The sequence below is a fragment of the Amblyomma mixtum genome, chromosome 3 (genome assembly GCF_055824585.1).
Source record: "Amblyomma mixtum isolate Tamu chromosome 3, ASM5582458v1, whole genome shotgun sequence".
Taxonomy (NCBI): Eukaryota; Metazoa; Arthropoda; class Arachnida; order Ixodida; family Ixodidae; genus Amblyomma; species Amblyomma mixtum.
Genome location: NC_143014.1, coordinates 161250104 through 161273654, shown reverse-complemented (window position 1 = coordinate 161273654; position 23551 = coordinate 161250104). Strand labels below are relative to the sequence as shown.

At 48.2% G+C, this 23551-nt stretch overlaps 1 protein-coding gene across 1 annotated transcript in view; it reads right to left on the bottom strand.

Annotated features, from left to right (window-relative positions):
- Positions 1–3641: 3641 nt before the first annotated feature.
- LOC149352532 (cathepsin D-like) overlaps positions 3642–23551 on the bottom strand; it is a 29622-nt gene continuing 9712 nt past the window's right edge. Inside the window, exons 5-7 of the mRNA XM_089575703.1 lie at positions 8437–8581; positions 4492–4590; positions 3642–3824 (exon numbers count right to left, since the gene is read on the bottom strand). Of these exons, the coding sequence (XP_089431829.1) occupies positions 3642–3824; positions 4492–4590; positions 8437–8581 (427 nt within the window). The remainder of the gene's footprint in view (positions 3825–4491; positions 4591–8436; positions 8582–23551) is intronic.

Here is a 23551-nt window from a genome sequence, read left to right as displayed (position 1 = left end):
GTTTAAACCATATATCGACTAGCCCAGACAAATATCTTTCAGAAGTACAACTTCTGGGCTGCCACGCGAGGCGACACGACACAGGCCGCACACAGCTGCAGTGGTCAGTCGGCTCTTTATAAACGCTGCACGCCGCCGTAATTATCGCATAATTTTCAGTGGTCGAGATTACTTACAGAAGGGTTGAAATGTGGGCCAGTTGGTACATTGTAAACGGAGAAAAACCACTCACACAAGACGACGGACAAGAAGAGTGTACACACCACAACGACTGGACTAACAACTGAAGTTTATTGGAAAATACATAGTCCGAGCAAGGCCAGCAGAGCATGCGCAACAGCTTCATCACTAATCACTGAGCATAGGAGACAAAGACAAGAAATCTCATCTATCGTGGACGATCTAAAAAAGCAAATTCTTTTTCAAGTAAGCGCACCGAGGTTGTGCTAATACAATCAGAGCCTAACAAACCGATATGATATGCTTCCAAGATTTCCCGCTCCTGTTTTCCCTTGCCTCTACCAAGAATGGTGACATTGGTGAACAAAGGATAACAGCCACATTCATTGCAATGGCGAGGCAAGTTTGCACCGCCATCGGACCCCAGGGAGGAGTGATGCTCACGAAGCCGGTCATTAATACACCGGCCAGTTTGGCCGATGTAAACTCTCTCGCATGTGAGGGGGAACTTGTACACCACCTGTGCGACACACGCCGTGAACCGGTTCTCATGCTGCGTTCTGCAAACGTGGTTCCTTTCCCTGCCTCGAGAAATGCGCGAACACAGTCCCGACAGCTTGCAAGGAGCAGAGAACACCATTCTCACTCCCTGCTTGGCCGCAACTTTTTTGATGTTGTGGCTCACTTTATGCACGTACGGCATGACCTCGAACTTCTTTCGGTCAGTTGGCCCAACGTCAGTCCTCTTCGTGCGTCCTTTCTTAAGGTTCTGAAGCAGCGATTCAGCCACTGCCTTCAAAAGGGGTTTGGGGAACCCCGCGGCTTCCAAACCTTTGCACTGATTGTCAAGGCTGGTTTTGATGGCGTGGTGACAGCTTTTTCCCAGTGCATTGCGGAAACAGTTCATCGCAATCCCTCTCTTTACAATCTTAGAGTGCGCAGAACCGAAAGGTTAACAAAGCTTTCTTGCTTCTAGGCGAAAACATCCAGCATAAATGGCCATCGTCAAGGAATGTTAGTTGCAGTTCTAAGAACCTGATAGAATGATTGCTAGGGAGTTCATGAGTAAAATTTAGAGTGCGTGAAGAAGCTTTAAAAGCAGTCAAAACATCGTCTACAGCTGCGGGCAGAGTGTCATTAGGTGAAAGCTCTAAAAATACTAAAAAATCGTCCACGTACCTAAAAACTTTGCACACACGCTTGTCATGAAGTAAGTTTTGAAGTGTTCTGTCAAATTTTGCTAAAAATATCTGGGAAAGCACTGGGGCAACGCTAGAACCAATACATACTCCATTTTTCTGAAGGAACAAGGAACCTTTGAATTCAACAACAGTATAGATTACAGGTAAAAAGATAACAACTCCAAAAAAGAATCAACCGGCATGCCACATGCGTTCTGAAAGTTCACAGGACTGCAATAATCAATAAGATCACGCACGGCTGCAAAGAGTTCATCGTGGGGAATGCTGTAGAAGAGGTCCTCAATGTCAACCGATTACTCAAAGATTACTTTGATTAATGTCAAAGATTACTTATCCTGCGACTCTCAGCGAGGCCGTTGTGTCCCTCGGCGACGGCTTTTGCAGGCCCTTCGTTCACTATTGCGACTAATGCCTTCGGTGTGCACAAAAACTTAGCGTGCGATTTTTGTCAAACCACGTGCTGCCAGAAGTGCGCGAAAGGATGAGACAGTTTTCAGTAATGCAGCGAGTGTTGCTTGAAACGGTTCATCTGCATGCCTGCTCTTTGCGCGATAATGCGGGAATACATGCACAGAATGTTCTAATATTGTTTCTTCTCAAACCCCCCGAGGCTGGCACTTGTTGCGAGCCCCGAAGCCATGGCGGATTGCCCCACTGGATCAAATTCATTGGCTTCTATCGGTCATACTGCAAGCCACTGCGCCTTTCAGCATTACCACATAGAACAATGACGCTAACGTGTAACCAGTAAACGCAGCAAACCAGCGCTGCAGCTGCTGGCTGCACTTGTCTTTCTTGTAAATCCTAGAAGCAGCATTGGTACAGGGTTTCACTCGGTCGGTGTTATGGTTGCCACTGTGTGTTCAGGCCACCAACCACCATGGGTTCGAGCTTCGCGCAAGCTGGAGGCCTCGACCAGCCGTCACCACACGCAGACTGGGACACCACTGCGGCGCACCCAACCTACGCAGAGAGTAGAGCGGCAGAGCGGCTCGCCGTAAGGAATCAGGCCTCCAAGTCCACAAAGGCGACGTTTGTTCGCGCCATCCTCCAGCGACGCATACACTCAGAGTCACCCAGTCCTGAATGCTCAGAGAATACCTGCATGTTCCCATAACACGGTCACCGAATGCTAAACGTGCTGCTATGGCCACGCAGTTAGGCCGACCTTTTCAAACACAGTACTTACTCGTGGGTTGGTACTAATCTTTCTGTGAACGTCGCACGCAGGGCTTGAGAGACCAACTGCTTATTTTCCTGTGATAGTTTGTGCATCCGCAGAGAATGTAGTGGCGCCCAGATGACTTCTTGCATTTTCAAGAGGATGACACAAACTTGTTTAGTAAGCATTCACAGAAGTTACAAAGGCCACTTGTTGTGCATGGCGCAAAGGCACTTCTTAGCGTTATGGCAGCCCGGGGAAAGATGGCACCTGCTGTCTGGGTTTGAGAGTACACACGAGCCGGTCTCGGTGCAAGTTTACCGTACTCTAGTCTTTACATGTTTTATTTACGGGGGTTTAACGTCCCAAAGCAACTCAGGCTAGGAGAGACGCCGCAGTGAAGGGCTCCGGAAATTTCGACCACCTGGGGTTCTTTAACGTGCACTCACTTCGCACAGTACACGGGCCTCTAGAATTTCGCCTCCATCGAAATTCGACCTCCGCGGCCGGGATCGAACCCGCGTCTTCCGGGTCAGCAGCCGAGTGCCATAACCACTGATCTACTGTGGCGGCATTAGTCTATACATGTGTCGTCTCTTGTCGTTGCTTACTTTGCATTAAATTGACGACTGTATCCTTCCGATGCGTTTCAGTGCAGCGCACAGACCCAGAGCGGAAACGCACGACCATATGAATATCGTCAAGCGCGCTGTATTAAGATTTGAAGTGGAACGAGCTAGAAGTAAGCAGATAAAAAAAGGAAAACAAACTGAGTATTCGAGATAATGCCACGTAGGCACCATAAAAGCCTGTACTTTCCACATAAAAAGGCAAATACAAACTAAAAATATTCTACGTTTCGCCTAATACAGCGTGACCCGCCCAAAATATTCCTTGTTTCAATAAAAATAAGGAGTACACTCAGTTTTTATGGAACGTAAAACCAGGTTAATTAACTAGCTCGCACGGACTTCTAAGGTTTAAAGCTTGCGCGAGAGTCCAAATAGTATTTTTTTTTATTTCAGACTGGGAACGTCTCCTCTAGGCGCCAGTACTTTGGTACACCGCCCGAGGTTCGTACACTGGGATGCAATGTTCTAATGCGCTTCGGCGAAACCAATTCTGTTCGCCTCTCTGTCGAAGACGGTGTAGTATTTGCGCATGAAGACTTGGCCCAAAATCCACAGGGGCTTCTTAGTACCGTAGTCGTCAGTGGTTCCGAACCCAGTGTAGCAGCGCTGCAGATTGTCGGATCCCTGCGGATTGTCGGGTCCCAGCACCTGCATCGAGCGAACAAATGGAGCCGAGACGATTAACGAATGACGATGCATGCAACGTGGGATAAAAACAGCATTTCTTTCTCCTGTACAATGCTAGTTGGGCCCTTATCTATGCACAGTGTAGTTGCTCAACCATCCGCTCACAGCGAGACTAAGTATTCGTGAAAAATTCCTTAAAGAAATGAAAGAGCATGAGCACAAGTGCACACTGCTTCTACTGACTAACGGTAACAGAGTGGCAGTATTGTAAACAAATATAAAAATAGCCACGAAATGAGTAAGCTGATTGTTCACACTGTGAGACAGCCTCAGGAAGTGAATTTGCGCAATGTAATTCTCTACAGGAATAGTTGCGAAACAAAGTAAAAAAAAAAAAAAACTTGCGAAAACAATTTCAGTTTAAATATGACCGTTAGACCACATCGCCACAGGAGCAGATATTATTCTTTTATTCACGTTAATTCTGTTCGATTCTTGCGAGTGTATTCTCTGTCATTGCCTGTCTTCGGCGAGAGTCAACATATCGACGCACTGTTTATTTCACTGAAGGGACTAGCGAAATGACCCATTTCCATGTGAAGGAAACCTTGTTGAGGTGATGTTTCGATACGGGTCGATAACTGGGCTGATGAAATAACGGCTGCCGAGTCTAGGCCCAGCGGCTTACCTTGACTATGTAGTCCGCTCCTTGAAGCGCGTACTTTTTTCCACCGATAGCGAAGATGAGCTTCGGCAGCTTGCTTACTTCCTCGCAGTCCACACGGTACTGCACAGTTTCACAAGAGTATTTTGCCTGTTATTATCTTATCATTTTGTAGACACTGCCGGTTGCTATCCCTCCTACAAACAAGGTAGCACAAATATGGCAGCACACGCTGTCTATTTTCGTAAGAACACCACCCGCAGAAAACTCGTGTGCGCCCTAGGGCCAACGGAAAATATATGGCGACCGCTTGCTTAAGTGAAGCCCCTTGGTTCGAATACCGAAATGCAGAAGATGCGCTATATGCTGAGATATCAATGTACTCAGCGAAGAGCTTGCAGTAGGCGTAGTTAATACGAGGCTTTCCCTTGTGCGAAAAATTTTTGGCCATCTATTTCCTCTGGTCATTAGGCGCAGCAGCCCGAATTTTTGTTTTCCTTGCGCTGCAATATTAGAGGTTCGCAAATCATGAATAAATCTAATTGCAAGTTACTGTTCTCAGGCAATATGTTCAGGTTAAAGCTTTTACACAACATTAAAAACACGTGCACAACGACCTCATTGCCAATACAAGAGTCGAGACAATTCCCAAAAATCAGACCATAACAAAGACGCATAAATGCATTTAAATTTTCATTGTTCCCACGAACTGAGTTTCTGCAGCTACAATAGGCTTTTTTTTGTGCAACTTGTCGAGAATTCAACACACGACGGTGATATTTTAGACCTTATTCTAAAGTCTGCTCTGGAGAGGGTCAGTGTTATATCTCATAATAAAGGATTCAGCGCTCATCACTTTGTTCAGTTATCTATTACTGCCCTTTTTTTCACGCCATGGTCAACCAAAACAAATTCTAAATTATAGAAAGGCTGACTTCAACGTTATTAATCGTGGTCGAGAGCGCTTACGTGAATGCTGTGCTTATGATTTCTCGCCTCGGGCTGTTAACAAAAACTAGAATTTTACAAAGAAAATTAATGCAAATTTTGTGAAAATACGTTCCTCGAATACCTTGTCGTGTTAACATGTCTAAACCTTGGCATAATAAGTCACTTCCAGCGCTAAAACAACAAAAAAAATGCTTTTTTTTTCGGTGCTGTGAAGCGATTGCGCATGAATCATTCGCAAGAGCAAGATAAATTGTGTTAAACATAGCACTGCCGTGACATCCGAAAGGCGAAACATAAATTTTTATCACAAGCCCTTGAATCACTCATAAAAAATAATCGCGCAGAATTTTGAAATACTGTCTCCCCGTCATGCACGTCTGACAATATCTCATTGTTTGATAAGAACGGGTGTCCAGTTGCTAAGGGGAGCTGTCCTGCAATGTTTAACGATTACTTCACATCTGTATTCACTAAAGAAGACCATATCAACCTACGTCAACCGCAAGAACTAAATTACCCATTCACGAGTGCAATAGATATTACAATAGAAGGCATTGCATCTCTAATTAAAAGTATCAGATTATCAACTTCCTCAGGCGTAGAGGGAATAAATACCAAAATCCTGAAACGCACTGTAAATTCTTCCAGTATCATTTTTTGCCATATTTTCAAGCATTCATTAGCGAATGGAGAAATTCCGTATAATTGGAAAATTGGTAAATCAATCCCTCTCTATAAATCCGGTGATAAAAACGCTGTTAGTAACTACCGGCCCATATCGCTATAAGTGTACTATGTCAGTTACTTGAACACTCATTGTATCTAACACTGCCTGCCATCTGGAGAGCGACGGTTATTTTTTTCCCGCGCCAACATGGGTTCAGAAAATGGTTCTCCGGTGGCACAAAACTAATTGAATTCACTACAGATCCATTCAAGAACATGAACGAAAATAACCAGACTGGATGCATATTAATTGATTTTTCCAGAGCATTTGATGGCGTCGCACATTGTCGCCTCGTAGCTAAATAGTCGGCACTTATTTTAGACTCCCTCGTTATCTCCTGGATACGGAATTTTATATTTCGGGAGCAGTTCACGGTTCTCTTTTCATGACCCTTTAGTGACGTCACATCTGGCGTTGCTCAGACAAGTGTTATCTGCCCTTTATTATTTTCAATATAGATTAATGACGCCTCATAAAATAGATTATCCGCCCGACTTTTCGCCGATGACTGTATAATTTATCGTAAAAGCTGTTCAACCACTGAGCATGTCAGCCTATAGCAGGACTTGGAATGGTTAATTAGCTGTTGCACATCAGGGAAAATGACTTTGTATTGACAAGGCAAAATCATGACAGCCGAAAGCATTCAAATTCGCCGTCGTTATTCAATTATTCTCATAACAGCAATACGTTAACCCACACATCTTATAGATATTTAGGTCTACATCTGAGTTCCTATATTTCTTGGGCGACGCACATTCAAAGCATAACCATTAAATTATCACGCATGCTTGGCTATCTGAATTGCCACGTGCTTTATTAAGTATTGGTTTATGGAGGTTTAACGTCAGAAAGCGATTGAGGCTATGAGGGACGCCGTAGTGCAGGGCTCCGGAAATTTCGACCACCCAGGGTTCTTTAACGTGCCCTGACATCGCACAGTACACGAGCCTCTAGCATTTCGCCTCCATCGAAATGCAAAAGACAAGGCCGGGATCGAACCCGCGTCTATCGGGTCAGCAGCCGAGCACCATAACCACTGCGCCACCGCTGCGGTTATATTAAGTGTTGGAAAACTCTTCCGGTGTGCATTGCTAACGTGACCCGTTATGGTTTTAAAACGAATTGAGCACCTTCTTTCGGTCATATCTCATTGCACAATGCGGTCACCATGTACATGCTGAGTTCGCGCATTGCTGCTTACTATTGTATACGGTTATTTTTTGTGCTTGTGTGTGTCAATATCATCCGTTTTTCTTGCATGCTTATTAATTGCTTGCAGTCCAAAATGTATAATTTTGTTTACTTTTGTATTTTTAGACCTTGTACCATTTCTTGTCTCCAAATTACTGTAACCTTTCCCCCTCACGCATGCCCAAGTTTGGAACCTGCGAGGTACTTGAATAAATAAAGTTGCAGAATGGAATTTGTTCCCGGATGAGATATTGCGAGCACCCAGCTTTCCATCTACCATAGAGCCTGAGCACCAGATGGATTTCTTTTAGACCACACTTCCACTGTACTGGTTTATGCATTGTGTAACAAATTTTGTGATTGGAGTTACGATAAGAGTTGTTTGTATCGTTTGGGATTATAACTGATTTTATGATTTTGTTTGCGCTAATATTTCTACATTTCTGTTTTCTAAATACCTCCCACCTCCTTGCCATAATGCCGATTGGGCCCCGAACGAATTAGAATAAAAAAAAAACAAATAAAATGCGAGAGTGGATGGATGGTGCCGAGTCCTTTTTACGGGGACGCAGTTACACCAGTGAAGAAAGACTGGCGCGGACATGCTCCAACTGTGTGCTTTGTTGATGAAAAGGCAGCATATTTTGAGGCAATATCGTCAGTTTTCAGCCTGTAAGCTCGAATAACAGCATACTGTGACTGCTGTCGGCAGCTATTGGCTTCCTTCCTATGTATGTCATAACGAACCCCTCTTTTCCGTACCCTTGTCTGCAGTTGATGCCATATAGGTACCATAAGAGGGTTCCCGCACAATTGCCGCTCTCGTTGTTGGATCACATTCCGCGGTGCACTTGCGATAATACAGGCAGGACGTTCTATGATTGCCGCAATAGACTGTGGTGGCGCTGGTGATCCCTCTGAGGGATAGGTGACAGGCAAAAAAAAATACGTAAAAAGGCAGTCTAAATTAATTCACAGCCCTCCACTAGAGGATCCCTCGCAGTCCTCATGTGTCGCTTCGGGACGTTAAACCCAACGTACAAATACAGAGCAATTGCAGGCAGCTCGCGGGCTTGAAACAAGAGTACAGTACGTACGCGGCCGTGTTGTGTCTTCTGAGCGCCAATAATGACGTTGATCCTGTCTATCTCCTTACTAGGCCCTTCGATGAACGACGAACCCGTGTCCACGACCGTCCAGCAGCCACCCACGCAGAAACGCTTGTCACTTCCGGCTTGAACCCTAGAAGGAAAACGTTGTATTTAGTTTTATGGCACATAAGCAACTAAGGCCATCATGGGCCAAACGCAAGGTTTAATGAGCTTGTTCAGTGGGTAGGCAATGAACAGTTTTTAAGGTATTATGGTTTGTTTAGGATACTTGCTTCTTTAAGGAAACCAAAAACAGATGAAATTTCAACAAGTGCATCGTCTCCTACGAGAAAGCTTGGGCGGAAAAGATGTGTTCATTGTAGAATAGAGTAAAATGTTTTTTTTTTTCTTAGCTATTCGAGTTTTGTGCAAACAAAAAGTGGTTAACTGTGAGCTCAAGTCCACATTTCTCATGCAGAAGTTTGTCTTCTTTTGTTTGTAAGAAGTTGAATATCAAGTGTGTGTGCGGCGATGACGGCATAAAATCACTTCGATTAAACGTTCATGTGGGCGCATGATTCCATTCTCCTACCATGGGTTTACTCTGTGAAGCTTATTTGAGCGCAGCTCTTAAGCGCCCGTTCGTAGGTTGAGCCGTGGCGCCCCCATCGGTGTAACCGTAAATAAATAAATAAATAAATAAATAAATAAATAAATAAATAAATAAATAAATAAATAAATAAAACCATAACCTTAAATATATAAAAATACTTATTGCCGCGGCTGGGATTCGAACCCGCGGCAGTTCGGCCACTGCACTAAAGCACTAGGCTATCGTCACAGCTGATCACGCCTCGTGTTTGAATATCGCGTCGTCTTCAACTAATACTGCTATCGGACTAATATACACATTCTCGCGTGTTGTGTGTGCATTGCACGTTGTCTTCATCAAGTAATACTACTATTGAACTAATATAGTCTCCACACGTGCCGACGACCCAGCAGGGCAAAACAATGAGGCTACAGAGCTTAAGACACCTGCAGAGCTGTGCTCAAATATCTCATCACAGTATCGTAATCATCCTTATAATTTTTATTTACTTCATTATTCTATTTAGTCAGCCATTTAATTCTCAGCTTATACTGTACTAACTTCATGCAATCTTTGTAGGTAATGTGTACTTTTTTTGTTTCAATCTGAGTTTGCGCAGCGCAGCGTCGGCTCTCTAACTGCCGCTTATGCCGATGTGATTTGGAATCCAACAAAATCGTATGTCCTTGTGTTGTTACTTTTTCCATGTTATGAATGTGCATCCCACGAATGGTTCAATTCAATTTCTGAGATTTAATGCCGTGATTAGGCTCAAGGAATCAGCATAGATGATGCTGTTTTCGAAGTTCTGATTTATTATTTTGCCAACACCTACACAGACAGCATAACATTGGGTGGCAAACATAGATGCACACTTAGGCAGCCTTACTTACTGAGCTAAGTCACTCCGGGGAGGAAATGCAAAGCATAATGAATTACTTATACAGGCAGAGCAGAACGATGGGTCTAAAAATGAATATGCAGAAAACCGGAGTAATGTTCAGCAGTCTCGCAGGGGAACAGCAATTTAGAATTGGTAGCGAGGCATTCGGAATACGTGCACTTAGGGCAGGTAGTGACCGCACATCCGGATCACGAGAGAGAAATAACTAAAAGAATAAGAATGGGGCGGAGCGCATTTGGCCGGTTTTATGAGTGGCAGATAACCAATATTCTTAAAGAGGAAAGTATGTAATAGCTGTCTGTGTCTTACCGCCGCTAACCTGCCAGGCTGTAAAGTATAGGCTATGTAGTGTTCGACCAGAATTCAAGACAACGCAGGGTGCTATGGAAAGGAACATGATAGGTATAACGTTAAGGGAAATGAAGAGGGCGTAGCGGGTCAGAGAATAAACGCGGGTTAATGACATCCTAGTCGAAATCAATAGGAAGAAATTAGCTTGGGAAGGGCATGCGGTGCGAAAGCAAGGTAACCGATGGTCGTTAAGGGTAACGGAGTGGATTCCAAGAGAAAGAAAGCGCTGCAGGGGGCGGATGGGGTAACGAAATTTGCAGGGATAAGATGACCGCAGCTGGTATAGGACAGGAGTGATGTGGGAGAGGCCTTTGTCCTACAGTGGGCATAGTCAGGCTGACTATGATGATGATGCTGATGACTGTTTTTCCCAGTCAATTGCACTACAGCTAATTTTCTGTTATTGAGCCGTCTCTGTAAAATTATAACTACTTCAAATATTTTTTCTTCTAGTGCCAGGTATTTTGTAATATGTGCTCATGTGGTGCTTGCTTTTGATGAAACAGTGTTAATGTGACGTTGCATACAGAGGGGAGGCTGCACCAAGGTGGTAGTGAGTCCTTTCTTGGGGAAATAATGGGAAGGACATGAGTGTTTCCGATTCTTGGCACATATCTTGGAAGCGAAGTAGCAAAGACTTGATTGAATGGGTTTTATTATTGTATAGTGCTTTGAAAGAGCACTTTGTAACTGTGGGGTAACAAAGATGGTTCGGTAGGGACCTTATTTTCACTACGTGTGCGCATGTCAGCGTTGTTCGCCTGTCTACTAGGGGAGGTCAATTTGTTTCTACGTAAATACTATTTATGGGAGGTGTTCTGCACGCGGCAGTTGAGAGACGAAAACCGAGGTTATGCACTGGGGCCAGTCGCTTTAGATATGACTCTCGCAGACCCATACGCAATTAAACCATAATCTAAACAAAAGCGTATTACGGAGCGGTAAATGTGTAACAGGCATGTCCTATCAGATCGTCAGTGTTTCCGTGAGGGTACTCTGAATATGTTCAGGAATCAGGAAGCGTTCTTCTTAGCGGTATTTATGTGACACAGGAAAGTGAATTTTTTTGTCAAAAGCTATGCCAAGAAATTTGTATTCATTTTTTACTGGCAATAGGATTTCATTTAGGTTTTAGGGTGGGGTCGGTCTGTATGCCTCGTTTGAGCGAGAACATAACCACCACTATTTTCTGTGGAAAAACTGTAATCCGTTTTTGTGTGCCCAAGTTGCTAGTTTATTTAGTGTTTGCTGTGCTTGGCTCTCACATGGTGATATTTCGGAGGACGTGCAGGCAACCTGGAGATCATCAACATAGACTGAATACATAATGGACTTTGGGATTATACTTTTAATGGAATGTAAGTTGTGCCACCACGGTGGCTCAGCGGCTATGGTGCTCGGCTGCTGACCCAAAAGACGCGGGTTCGATCCCGGCCGCGGCGGCTAGAATTTCTTTGGAGGAGAAATTCTAGAGGCCCGTGTACTGTGCGATGTCAGTGCACGTTAAAGAACCCCAGGTGGTCGAAATTTCCGGAGCCCTTCACTACGGCGTCTCTCATAGCCTTAGTCGCTTTGGGACGTTAAACCCCATAAACCAAACCAAACCAACCAATGTAAGTTGTACAAAAAAAGAGTGTTTTGCTTGAAATACACCACTATACTCCATTTACCTGAAGGAAGTTGCTTGAGTGGGTTGATCCTAGGCGTACATGAAAATAACGGCAGGAAAGGAGGTCGTTCAGGCAGTTCAGCATCATGTGGATGCCTAGATATATGCTGGGTCGCAGTGAATTCGTACTTTCAGGTTGTGTATAAGCCTACTACAGATCAAAGAAGACTGCAAGACAGTGTTCTTTGCGAATAAACGCTTTTCAGACGGTGTTTATCAACTAGAATAAGATGGTCATTTGTTGAACACGTTTTCCTAAAACCACGCTAATAGATGTCAAGAAGTTCACGGGTTTAGATAGTAATATTCCGAACACTTTCGAAAGATCTGACCAGACAACTTTTAGGGGCTATATGTCAATAACTGCTATCAGGTGTTGGTGGTTTTCCTGGGTTTCAGAAAAGGTACAATGTTTGCCGTTTAGAGCGCAGGGCAGCTGACCACGGGTCTGGAAAATTTTGAAAAACAAGCCCACTGCATAGATGAGGCATCGAAGATAATCTCTGCAAGATACTAGAGCCATGCGCGCCCCGAAAAGCTGTAACAATTCAAATAAAAGCCCGTTCGTTCTTTCCTTCGAGAAGCAAACGTCCTCAGCCTCTACTCTGGCTCCCGAGCCTTCGGGTTGACGTCATACTGAAAACTTTTGCAAAAGGCATTCCATTGGTGCGTCATTCTGACTAACGCGCGAAGGGTGGGCATAGCCGGTTCGTCGCGTCGTCTCCTCGTTGTCGTACGCTTTCCGCAGCGCCTTCCGTTTTCGCACACGCATACATACCCGCATAGAGAGAAAAAAAAAAACTGAGGAGTGAGCGTCCGTCGACAGCCTTGAAGCCTAGTCATAAAAAGTAAAAATAGTTGGCCCGCCCCCCCCCCGCCCGTCGTGATCCTAACAGGTGATAGCGTGCTGTGATATCTAGCGCCGCTGCGTGTGCGCTCCCTCCTGAGTTTTTTTTTACCTATGCACTCCCCCCCCCCCCCCCCCTCGCAACCAAAAAAAAAACAATGTTTTGGAAGGCTGCAAGGTTTTGCAGCGTCGTGTGTCGTAGAGCCTTTCCCTCGCACACACACTGCTTATCGCTCGTTCATCTTGTCTACACTGCCACTGTCCTAGTTTGTCTTGGCTCCGTTGAACGACAGGAGCGTAGAAGAGAAAAGACACCACGGAGAAGTGCAAGCGGGCGGTTGCCGCGTCCGCGCTTCGATGTGTGTTTCGAACAAAAGCGACTCCCACCCCTCCGGTCGTACAACGGTAGGGAGGCCTAAAAAAACTTTTATGAAAAGGAGGCTCGCTAACTGGGGTTGTCACTGACAAAAACAAACAAATATGTGAAAGGATGTGCTCGCTAGCAAGTTTAGGTGGTCGAGCCGATCGAGTCTCTCGATCAATCAGTGTGTGGAGAAGATGCAACGACGCTATTTCAACGTTGAGGACAAGCAGCCTTAGATAAGACGAAGGCGTGGAGTGAAGAAAAAACATGTGTGAACCCAGCGGAGCAAACAATGCCCAATGACGAGAACAAGCGGGGCACGAACATAGGCCGGTAAAAGACAGGGGTCAAGCAGTTTTGTTGCTCACCCAACCAGGAAGGGCAGAGAAGGGGGTCAAGAAGGTGAAAAAAAAAGCTTCAGACAAACAAAAAACAACTGGGAAGAGGAAGGACAAAGAAAAAAACCGCGCCGAAACACCGCGAGGAGACCCAGCAAAACAGAGAGGGTGTTGGGAGACCCGCCGCTCCTCCCCCCGCCCCTCATTAAATAGACCGGGTACAAAAATCAAGAAAAGAATTCTTTTCAAGGCGGGGCCATGAGGTAGACATGCGACGTACTCCCCCAGACACCACGCCTCCCACTAACATGGAGAAGGAAGGGCGATTTTCCGTAGTGGAGCTTACTCGACGAGGCGCGAGAGCGAAAAATCTTGACGAGGGAACGGAAGGAGAGAAGCATGGCGAAGTAGCTCGATTGCGATGGCTGTAGCTACGCTATTAATAAGTCTTTTCAAGAAATATTTGCGGCCGCGCCTTCCGGGCACGATGTCTCGCTACCAGAGTGGTAGCAAATATTTTCGACCAGAGGGTAGTCCGTGACCCTTTAAGGGGGGGGGGGGGGGGGGTTGCTGCTAACGCCGGGCGAGTGTCCACCACATTCGCAGCCGGGCTTTCGTCGCCGACATTGTTAAGCGCCCGTTCGTGGGTTCAGCCGCGTCGTCGCCGTCGCTATAACCGAGCCAGAACCACAAGTAAATAAATAAATAAAAAAAACCCAGCGCGCCTGGGACTCGCAGTCACGGCAACGAGAACAGATCATCTTCGCTGGCGCCCCGCCGCAGTGGCTAAGTGGTTACGGCGCTCGGTTGCTGGCCCGAAAGACGCGGGTTCGATCCCGGCCGCGGCGGCTGAATTTCTTGAAGGCGAAATTCTAGAGGCCCGTGTGCTGTGCGATGTCAGTGCACGTTAAAGAACCCCAGGTGGTCGAAATTTCCGGAGCCCTTCACTACGGCGTCTCTCATAGCCTCAGTCGCTTTGGGACGTTAAACCCCAATAAACTAAACCAATCATCTTGGCTGGCCACTGCACGAGACAACTAGGCTATCGCCGCAGCCGATCACTCTTAGTGTTAAAGTGCAACACTCTCGCGATGTGCATTTGTGTTCATTTGTGATTCCACCAGAAGGTTCATTTGTGATTCCACTAAAGGGAGTCTGTGTTTTTTGGCTATATTTTTGTTTTGTTTTTTTAATGACAATGCGTAGTGTGAAGAACTAGAAACTGCAGTGAAATGCTTACCTAATATGTCTGCCTGTTCCTCGATACTTGTCTGAATGCCTGGCGTTGCCAGGAGAGGGAATCTGAATGGGAAGTAGCTGCCATTTAGGTTAAGAACCTGCTCCAACTTTTTATATGTGATTGAGCTGTTTATTGATGACATATAAATTTGCCAGGATATCTTTTCAGCACTGCGACGGACATACCGTGCTATTTCTCACGCTTTTTTTTTATCTTTAAAAGCTTCTCCTCAGTTGAATATCTGCAAAAGACACCTCAGACTTTACTTTGTTTTCTCTTTGCCTCTTTATATTCTTTCGTCCGCCGCACTTCGTGGTTACGTTGCACTTCGCCTGAGGATTGAGGGATAGCTAAGCGGGCAGCAGTCAGCATACAAGTTGTGAAAAGTTCGTTTAGTCTGCACGAAAAGATTTCGTGCCGACTGGCTTTTTCTCTAAACAATACCCTGTCAGCTAAATGCAGTTTCCAACGCCACGGTTTGATGGCGATGATTGCAGGTGAGGATGGTAAGCTGATAAAAACTGGCAGGTGATCACTTCCATGGGGGATGTCTAAAACATGCAGGTCCTAAAGGACGGCTCAAGGTGGACGGACGGAAACCGGACGGACAAAGTTTTTTGCACAAGGAGAGGCCGGCATTTAGGTCGTCGTCTCCCAGAAGTCTCCAGAGCGACACCGCCCAGACGGGCCCCCGGGTCCAGCCCATCCCCGGAGGTCCTGCTGTTGTTCCGTAGTCCACCGCGCTCCTCCAGCCGTGGTGCCCAGGGCAACCGGACCACTGATCTTCCGCCTCCTGTTCAGCAACCAATCACGGCTCAATGCTTTCAGTTTACCTTGTCGGAGCCTGTTCCGGCAGACCTCACCGATTCCCTTGAGGCGGTCGTCGGTGTCGGGAAGGGGGGGGGGGGGGGGGGAGCTGCGGTAACTGCAGCACTTCGGCAGCCTCCTCGTCGATAGCGAAAGCAATAAAAATGGTAGCGGCCAGCACGATTCTTGTAGGTGGAAAACAAGTGCCAGGGGTGCGATTTGCTGCCTCAGTGGTTTTTGTGACTGCCTTCCGTCCCCCACCACCTGTCAGCGACGACTCCTCCGTCGCAGCTTTGAGCCCGTATGGCAAGGTCCGCAGCGACCGAGCCTGTCTCCGAAGACAAGAGCCATGTGCGCAACGGAGCCACGCTAGTAAGTTTGATTTGCAGCGGGCTCCACCGAACTTCATCACCGTCGCGGGGCACCGTGCGATGCTGGAATATTGCGGGATAAAGAGGGTGTGTGCCAAGTGCGGCGCGGAGGGCCACTTTGGCGCTTCCGTACTGCAGTGCGTTGCGACTGCTGCGCTGCATACGGCCACGATGCGGAGGTGTCAGGCAGCGTGCAAGCGGTGCGGCGTTGCACACGCGATCTCGGACTGTGTTACCGCGTTCGTACGCGACCGCTGCTGCGGCTGCCGCGTTGTTACGCAAGTTGAGCGAAGGCGTCGGGGCGACTACCGACGAGCGCTCTGCCCCCCCCCCCCCCCCCCCCCCCCCCCCCCAATGAGCTCAAAGTTCCCACCACGACCCCGTCTACCATGACCCTGGCAGTGGAGTCCGAAGTGGCAAGCTCTGACCCCGCGTTCGACGACGACGCGTACCGCGCTCCTGCACCAACAGAGGACTCGGACGTGTTGCCCCTGGTGGCTTTACTGCTGGAGCTTCCGAGCTTGGATGCTTCCCTTTTCGAGGCGCCGTCCACTGCGGCGCAACGCACGCAGGCCGAGTCGCATTCCGAGTCGCCCGTATCCCCTTCCCGGCACGTTGCTCTGCACACGCTGATGAAGGACGTCAGCCAGGGTAACGTCCAAGTGGGCACGACGCGACTTCTCTCTGGGAACCTCCCGGCTGCTGTGCCCTCAAGCACCGTGACGTCGCTGCGACGGGGAGTGCACCAGCGCTGCAACTTGATGTCGCCGACGAAACGAACCGGTAGCATTCGTCCTCGGAGAGCAGAACGGCGTCATCCGCGCCTCCAGCTCTGAACAAGAAACCGAAGACTGGGGACGACGACGGCGCCGCGATGAACGTCTCGTCTTTAACGCCGTAGCCACAATGGCGTCATATATGGCTTCCAGTTTCAAAGCGCTCAGCCGTTACGGTCCCCCTTCCCCCTTCCCCTCCTTCTCTTCCTCCCTTGCATTGCGGCGGCCCGGGCGCCAGTTGCTCGGCGCTTGCTGCTAGCCGCCGCTATCGCTTCTCGCTTATCGGCGGAACGGTTCTACCGGCGCGGAGGACGAACAGGGAACTGCGTATGAGTTGTGCAGTGTGCCGGTGTGTGCATGTGGGACTGTTGTGACTGGGGTTTTAACAGTGCAGCCGCTCACATCGCTCGAACTTTTGCACAGCCCGATAATCGCAACGTATCGTCGCTTTCCCTCAGCAGCGGGGCCGTCAGCTCGAGCGCCAACGCGGGCCTGGGGCACCCCTTCAAAAGCCCCTTGCCATCGCCGGTGTGCGCCTTCACCCACAGATTTGCCAGCAAAACTCTGCCGTGAGTCCGTCGCAGTTTGTGTACCTGTTTCCAGGTTTTTTGTTTTGTTCTATTGGTTTCCTTTTTCTTATGGCTCAATTTCGCTTTCCTTAACGTGCAAGGATTCCGTAATCCCTACTAGCAGCCGAAAGTGCACGTTCGTCTCGTGCTGACGTTTTGTTTTTATAGGAGTGCAACTTCCACACTCTTAGCGATGTTATTTCTTTCCATTCGTGTTTTAATGCTTTTGCTTGCTTTTCCTCGACGGACTCACGGTGTTGCGGTGTGGTTGTTTTCTTGACACCAGAGTTTCGTCCGGGTGCGCATTGAACTTTTGGGCCTGACTTTCGGGTGACAGTGGTGGACCTCTTAAGGTCTCGACGGACAGAGGACTCGTTTGCCAGCGTGTACCGTCTTTGTCAAAAGTAACCAAGCAGGCGCGAATGGCCCCGGAGCGGGAGCGCTGCCATGAGGTGGCATTGAGCTCGCTTGTGCTTGCTGGCGAGCGCTCGCTCAGATTGCCCTTGATGTTGCTTTGCGCCCTCACACCTCACGCTTGCTGCGTGGATGGTAAAAATTTGGAGCGTAATAAGTGCGGCCGGTGCTTTCATGCGATGAAAATGATTGATTGGCGTTTGACTCCACCACCCCTACGCGTTGCGTAGAATGGTTGTCAACGAGATACTAAGGCCCTTAATCTGTCACTGGCAATGAGCGAAGAAGAGGGTGGTCAAACACAAAAGTACATGTTGGTTCTGACACCATGAGCTCAGTATTTGGGTATGAATGCGAGACCGCGTTGGCCAGATGTAAAAGGCGGTTATTGATCAGCAAGTAATTTGGTGTGCTTCAATTGCTGAGCACAAGAAAGACGTCCTGCACTTTGATTTTTAAACAAAAACGTTACCTCCAAGCTAACTCAAGAAAACATTACAATCAAGCATTTACAAATTTTAAAAGGCGTAGTCTAGGAGCAGCAAGCAGATGCATCACAAAAAAATGGCTGAGGCTTAGCTAAGGTTAAGCCTAGTCAGATGCGAAGCATATTGATGGCTAGGCTTGGCAAAGTTCCTCGCTTTATTCTTCAGTTGTTGTAGAACGTTGTCGCCGAGCCGCATATTGAGCACGCCGCTTAGCCAGACGTTCATCCCGCTCTTCATCGGTCTCTGTGGCACGCTGAAGCTTTCGCTTCTCGTTCAAATCAGCCCTGCTTCTAGGCGGCATCCCAACACCTGGCCGCCTCGTAAGTGCCCGGAGAGCGAGGCAAGCTCAGCTTTATACCGCTGCTGTAGCGTCACGTGGTCAGCTGCAGCGCCTCTGATGTGGAGCCTCCACCGCCGCGGCCGACCGCGCGAGCCGGCAGCCCATCTCTCCTCTGCTGTGACGTCATGTTGTCACGTGGTGTCACGTGGTCACGCTAAAGGTCAATGGTAGCTCCACCGCCGCGCTCGACGGGCTGTAGTGTAGCTCTAGTAATACGCTTCGCATAAAAAAAATTTGGCAAGGTTGGAAAGGACTTCAAAGAATCCGCATATTTTCGTACTCGAAGAGCATAACGCTGTAGGACGCAAAGCACTGCGAAAAAATGTTCCTTGAATTTCAAGATTCGTGTACCTGTTGTGGTGTGCAGGCCCTTGAAATGTGCAGAAAAGCGCTGTTTTGCCTATCTGTTTCGCAAGTGGTGTATAGAACCAAAGCGCTCGTTACAGTAGGCGAGGTGCGTTTCCGAAGTGAACACAAAGAACCATGAGAAAATCGTCTGCCAGCTACTTCCGTTTGCAAATTTTTCCCATGCACTGCCTTCTGCATAGCAATTGCCCTGCATTCGTGCATCGTTTATTCGCTAATCTATTTGTGCTGCGACATTGCGTATTGCACTGCATCACCGTAAGATCAACGCGTACTGCGTATGAACGCGTCCTGAGCGCGGAAAATGAAAATAACGAAAGGTACGAGTGTTTTTTCGTGGTTATAATGTGTCAGCGTAGGCTGGCTGTTCTGCGTATGCATGGCGGTCGGTTGTGTGTGCGATTGAACTAGTTTAAAGCTTTCGTCATTATATATCAGTTTTTTTTTGCTGCACTACGAAGACAACGAAGGGCTGAGCTTGCAGAGTTTAGCAAACGGTTCATGTATTTTCCTCACAGCATGTAAAAGCTGCCAGTGGGCTATAGCGGACTATCCATTCATGCAACCGTGCGCACAGCGCGTCTCAACGTCTCAACACATCGCACTGCATACGCATAGAATACCTCCTACCGTTTACATTATTTTGGTTGTACTTCATGCGAAAACGTGCTACGAAGCAGAACACAGTCGACGTCGAGTTGGTCTTGCGTTGATGCAATACAATTGGCGGTGTTGCAGCGGAAATAAATTAGAGTAAGAAGCGAATTAGCACTGCGAGTACTGCAGTGAAGCAGTCGAGCAGGGGAGAAATTTGGAACCGGAAGTAGCGGTAGCAGACGATTTTCCCATGAGCCTCTGCGCTGGATCTGGAAATGCGCCTTACTAATTATGAAGCGAAAAACCGCTTCATGCGAGCTTCGTAGGGCTTGTCCAAAAGCAGCCAAGATCACCTTTGCTGCGCTCAGCGCCCTCGCTCAGTTCTACCATGCTCCGGCGGTACAGGCGCCCAAATCTTTAGCTGGTGTGCGCGAGCGGCGACTTTTCTGTTCGTCAGCGCCATATGACGGACCGAAGTTGGAAATGGGATGAGGCTAAGCGCATGCTCACAAAGTCCGCTCAGCCGGGGCCGTCGTCTGCTAGGCTGTTCCTTCTTAAGGACGTCACCCCTTCATATCGCGTTTCGACGAGCAGGCAGCGTGAGTAGGCCAATGGTTTTGCTCGCATTTTACGTTCCGAAGAGCAGCGTTGTAGCAACCAAGCGAGGAAATAAAACTGAAAGATATGCCGAACACGCCAAATCATGCAATAAGCCGGAGAACATGGGTCGTTATCATTATGAATGGAGAACATGGGTCATTATCGTTATGAAAGGGTTGTCGCTAGCTCAGGCAACAATCTGCAAGTCTTCTTTTTTCCTGGTGAGGTAGCGAGCAGCATCTTCGATCCGACCTTCGTCCCAGTAGACACGTATGATTCTGCCCACTGAAGCCCCAGCCACTCCAGTTGCTTTAGCATCTCCTTCTGCGATGAGCCGCCCAATGACATCCCTATAATTAGGAGCCTTGTCGCTTGACATACACGGAGTGGCATCATGATAACTGTTCCGAACTGCTGCGAGCACGGCTGCAGAGCAGCTTCACTTCAGTTTCACAGCGGCCTTTTAATTTCGTCACCAAGCTGAAGCATAAAGCACGCAGAGTGTTGATAAGCGCCCTTCGTGCAGATGAAAATAGCTTTTGCGTCAGCAAGTAACACATGAACGATATATGTTCTCCGGCTTATCGCATGATTGGGAGTGTTCGGCCTATCTTTCACTTTTATTTCCTCGCTTGGTTTCTACAACGCTGTTCTTCGGAACGTAAAATGCTAGCAAAACCATTCGTCTACTCACGCTGCCTGCTCGTCGAAACGCGATAATAAGGGGTGACGTCCTTAAGAAGGAACAGCCTGGCAGACGACGGGCCCAGCCGAGCGTGCTTTGTGGGCATGCGCTTAGCCTCATCCTGTTTCCAACTTCGCTCCGTCATACGGCGCTGTCGAACAGAAAAGTCACCGCTCGCGCACGCCAGTTAAAGATTTGGGCGCCTGTACATATTACGCACAAAGTTTTATCATCCACGCAGCGAGGGTGAGGGCGCAAAGCAACGTCATCAGCGGTAGCTGCAGAGCAAGTGCCGGCGAACGCAATGCCACCTCACGGCCTCGCTCCCGGTACGTTCACGCCTGCCTGGTTAATTTTGTCGAAGGCGGTACGTGCCAGTAACGTGTGCACCGTGGCATTAACTAATGAGTTCTTGCGCTCAGCCAAGTCCCAGAGCCGCGATCCCATGCCACATGCCCTCTTTGGGGAATTTTGACTGTGTTGTGGACATGAAGCGTAGTATTAAGGGCAGGGAGCATCTGCTAACCACGCCCGGAAACTCGGCAGGTCGGTTCGGCAGATCAGCGCCTCCTATGTTCATACAATGCCAGCCACATCGCCCGCTTCGCAATGGGAGCCGTCGGTACGCCTCATTTCAGTTAGTCGTCGCACTGCGGCGCTACCCAGATGGTAGGACTGCTTGCGTCATGCTTGCGCATGGTCGCGTGGTGCTGGCGTTTTTTTTTTTTTTTATTCGAGCTGTTTGCCACCAGGCATAATGAAAAAGAAAAGAGAGTTATAAAAAGGAGTGCAAACAAGCCTCGCTTAAAAAGCGGCAAAAGTTCGTGATATAGCGATTATCTAGAGTCCACTTGGTATACTCGTCTGCAACGTCCCATCGCAGGCCAACCTTTCTTAGTAAACGTCGTCTCACGGAAGCTGTAGCCGGGCAAGTCCACAGCAAGTGTTTTTCATCACACTGGTCGGGCGCAGCACCACAATGGGGACACTTGTCTGTCACTTCGTAACGTTTGTCACGCCACCGATGACGCACAGAAGGAGTCAGAGCCGCTCCTGCCCGAATCCGGCGCACAGATACCTCCTCCTCCCGAGTGAGACTCCGGGGGAGAGGGTACGAACACGGAGGAATTGGTGATAGTTCTGTCCTACTGCTACACCACGCGCATGCCACTGGTCTGTGAGATTCTTGCTTTCTACCCCTTGTGTAGCCGTCGCTTCATCCGTGGCGCGGCTGCTTTGCTCGCCGTTTGCAGAGATGGGCTGAGGTGTTCGCTCCGACTATCACTTGTGGATCGCGGCTGGCATACTTGAGGCCCTTCTTTAGGTGTTTGCGCCGCTTATTGGTGTTCCTTGCCAAACGAATTGTTGTCACGTTCGTTCGTTTCGTGGCTCCGTGGTTGGCGAAACTTGTTTTGCGCGGGTAAATGTTGTTGTCCGCGACGCTGACGAGGTGTCCTCTCAGCAGCAGTAAAATGGCACCGGTTATGTTCAGTATGGCTGCTGCTTTCATTTTTGTGTGAGGTGTGGGAGATCTTATGCTGGTTTATGTGGAGCTGAGGAACTTCGCTACACAGACTGTAGAAAAGAAAGGGGACGTTTACGTGCATTCAGTTACATATATATCAACCATTTACAGTAATAGCATATGCAATAATTTGCATGTATCTGCTGCTATATGCATTACCACTCTTTGTATTTATTGTATTTTCGAATTTTGCCTATTTGCTAGTACTTAGACGATTTTACATTAGACGTATTTACACGCATTAGAAATTTGCATTGTAACGTAGCCACCTTTGTACGCGCGAAGAAGAAAAAGTATCTCGCGCGCGAGCTGAAGACAGCAGCGAACGCAATAAAACACACCTAACGCCCGTCTTAAGGCCCGTTCACACTTGCGAGTCGCAAACGGTCGCCCTGGTCGAAAAGCGACAGTCGCAAACGGTCGCCCTGGTCGAAAAGCGACAGTCGCGGGCCAGTCGCTCGGTGCTCGATTTTTCAGCCTCGCGACTGCGAGTCGCAAACCTCTGAACCAATCAGCGAGTGAGCCAAGCTTCCGGCAACGACACCGCTCGCGGGCGCGCCGGGCGACGACCTGCGCTGCTCCCAGCGGGCTGCCGTAGTCGTCGCTAAGCCTAGCCGGTTTCATATCGATGTCGCAACTGAGGGCGCTTCGGATCCTGGCCAGCGCTAGTAATTAAGATGCTGATTTCGTCACCACTTTATTGCGGACCTTGTATCATAATAATATCAAGACATGCTCGACTTCTGCGACGCCTTCAGCAGCGGAGCTAGCAGACAACAGTCGAGCCGCATGGAGGAGCAGCAGCAAAGCGGCTCTGGGAAGAAATTTGCTTTTGTCGCTGTTATCCCTTCTACCAGCAACTCGGCACTGGCCAGCGATCTTCAAAAATTATTCATTTTTTACATTCCTGTACCCAAGGGCTTGGTATGAACGCGAACAAGCAATCTTTGCGCATTTTTGTGACGCCGCGGCGGCCGACATTCTGCAAGCTGGTAGGCCGGCCCTACAGAGAAGCGCGCCTCTGTCTTCGTGACGCTTGTACGACCTCGGTGCACATCAAAACCGTCACGACAACCTAATCTTCGCTCGGGTAGTTGTATTACATTGCGAATAGCAGTGTAGACTATCGAGCGCGAGTACAGGAGGCGCGGCCAAAACAGACGAAACTCTCGAAAGCGCGCGAACAACGTCATTCCCGAGAGTTTTCGCTTCAAACGAGAATCTAACGAGAAGGCGACCCGCTGGTCGCGCTTGCAAGTGTGAACAACGGTGTTGTCG